Raw genomic sequence first — 2,459 nt, forward strand, 5'->3', positions numbered from 1 at the left:
TTTTCAATAGAAGTTGGCAAATCCAAGAAAAGTCTGTGTCTCCTTGACTGTTGTTGGCTCAGGCCATCCTTGTATGGCTGTGACCTTTCCTTTATTCATTTCAACATGTCCTGGGGAGATCATGAAGCCAAGAAACTCTGTTCTTTGGGTGTGCCATTCACATTTTTCTGGTGCAACTGAGAGTTTTCTTTCCTTCAGGGCTTCTAACACCTTCCACACATGTTGTCTGTGTTCTTCTAAGGTTTCTGAGTAGATAAGGATGTTGTCCAAATAGGCCATGCAAAAGACATCTAGGTATTTCTGTAGGGTATTATTGACCAAACTCTGAAAGGTTGCAGGCGCATTGGTAAGACCAAATGGCATGACTGTATATTCAAAATGTCCTAGTCAGGTCCTGAAGGCGGTTTTCCATTCTTCCCCTTCCTTCATGCGCACCAGGTAATACCCTTCTCTAAGATCCAACTTGGTGAAGAACTTTGCCTTCTGCAATCTATCCTGCAACTCCAAGATGAGTGGTAAGGGATAGCAGTTCTTGACAGTGATGTTATTGAGTTGGCAATAGTCCACACAAAGTCAGAGTTTCCCATTCTTCTTTGGGACAAACAAAATTGGGTATCCAGCCGGTGATGTGGAATGCCGGATATATCCTTGTTCCAGGTTCTTTTCAACATACTCTTGGAGCGCCTCATGTGCCTTCTCCAAGAGTGGATAAATAGGTTTGAATGCCGGTTGCGTTCCAGGCTTCAAGGGTATCTCATGATCCCAAGGCTGATGTTCTGGCAGCTGTCCTCTGCCTCATTCCTTAAAGACTTCTTCAAAGTCCCAGTATTCCTTTGGGACTGCTTCCATTCCGGTCAAAGGCAGTTGGTCCTTTCTCTGTTCCATGGACCCAATTGTCAGATCTGGTGCTAGGGTAAGATACAAGACTCCCACTTGTTCTCCCCTTTTCCACATTCACATCATTGTGTTCTGGGAGATTTCTTTGATCTCCACTGGCGGTTCTTCTCCCTCAGGATGCCCTTCAGGCCTTATACCTCTGTTGGATTCTTCCACCAATTGCACTTTTCCTGTTACCCAGTCTATCTGTGGGTTGTGCATCTTCAACCACAGTATCCCTAGGATTATATCATGTCCTGGCATCTGTGTGATATCAAGGTTGATCTTTTCCTTGTGCTGTCCTATCTTCAGGGAGGACTGGTTGGTTTCCATCTGCACCCATCCTCCTCCATAGCTGCTGGCAGATCCATCCACTGTAGATAACTGATACAGCTCCTTCTTTCCTGTGAAGGGGATCCCATTCCTGGTGACAAATGTGTTGCTGACAAAATTTCCCATGGCTCCACTGTCGATCATGGCCCTTGCTTTCTTCCCATTGATCTTGACAGTGATCACCAATTGTTTCAATAAGTCCATTCCATTGAGTGTTGTTCCGTTTCGCGTGCTTGTAGCCAGGTTCAGGGACCTAGACCAAGACTCCTGTGAGGGTCCCATACTAGCAGGGTCCTCTAGTTTTTTGATTTCTTGGGGTTTTTTGGAAACCATCCTGTCGCGTTCTTGGAGGCATAGTGATCGGAGCAGTTGTTATCATAGCAGGCCATCCATGATAATTCAGCATGCTTGTTCTTTTCTGTGACCAATATCTGTTTCCGGTTGTCTCGTTTTCTGTCTGGGCATTTCCAACCCATATGGTCATTCTTTCCGCAGTGGATACACAGCTTCTGCTCATAGCACTTTTTCTGTTCATCTGTCCAGTTGGGGTTGGGCCCTCTGACTTGTCTGTTTGTTGTTCCTTGGGTGCTCTGTTCTCTTCTTGTCGCATTGTCTAGTTCCATGGCATTGCCTCCATTTCCTGTGTGTCAAGGGGCTTGTTGAAAAGGATTGAATTGTTGTTGCTCAGTCCGTCGTTCAAAGAGTTGGTTGTCAATTCAGGTTGCCATGAGTATCAGGTTATTGAGGTCAGTTGGTTCCTCTGCTGCAAGGAGCCCATTCTTGACCTCCTCTTTCAGTCCTCGATAGTAGTGTTCCATGAGCGCTCATTCTGACCAGTCTCCAAGGAAGGTTGCTGCTTGTTGGAACTCTGTGGTATAGTTGGTGACTGACATTTTCTGCTGGATGGACATGATAGTCCTGGTGGCCTTTTTTACCTCATCCAAATCCCTGAAGTTCTGTTTGATGTGAGTCAGGAATGCATTGAAGCTGTTGAAGGTTTCGGTGGTTTCAGCTCTTTGTTGTTCTGGTGACCTTTCCAGGCGATCCTTCAGGTAGGGGTCAAACCACTGGGCTGCAGTGCTTTGTAGGTAGGTTGCCGCAAACATGACCTTTCTTTCTTCATTTGGGAATTTGTGGGGGTTGAAGAAAAAATAGAGCTCCAGCTGGGAGATGAATGTCTGCAACTTTTTTTGGTCGCCATAGTAGAGGTCGGGTTTTGCAATCTTGGTCTTGGAGTTGACATCAGGGTC

The 2,459-nt window shown here is 46.0% G+C and overlaps 1 protein-coding gene across 1 annotated transcript; it reads right to left on the minus strand.

The window, feature by feature from the left end:
* Positions 1 to 2,002: 2,002 nt before the first annotated feature.
* On the minus strand, positions 2,003 to 2,315 carry VTN00DRAFT_9642 (uncharacterized protein; the record flags this gene model as incomplete). The annotated part of the gene is made up of 2 exons (XM_069436621.1): positions 2,003 to 2,077; positions 2,145 to 2,315. 2 exons carry the CDS (start codon positions 2,313 to 2,315, stop codon positions 2,003 to 2,005), a joined length of 246 nt encoding a protein of 81 aa, XP_069284241.1.
* Positions 2,316 to 2,459: the final 144 nt, after the last annotated feature.

The sequence above is a fragment of the Thermoascus crustaceus genome (genome assembly GCF_041956765.1).
Source record: "Thermoascus crustaceus strain CBS 181.67 unplaced genomic scaffold VTN00scaffold_8, whole genome shotgun sequence".
NCBI classification, from domain to species: Eukaryota; Fungi; Ascomycota; class Eurotiomycetes; order Eurotiales; family Thermoascaceae; genus Thermoascus; species Thermoascus crustaceus.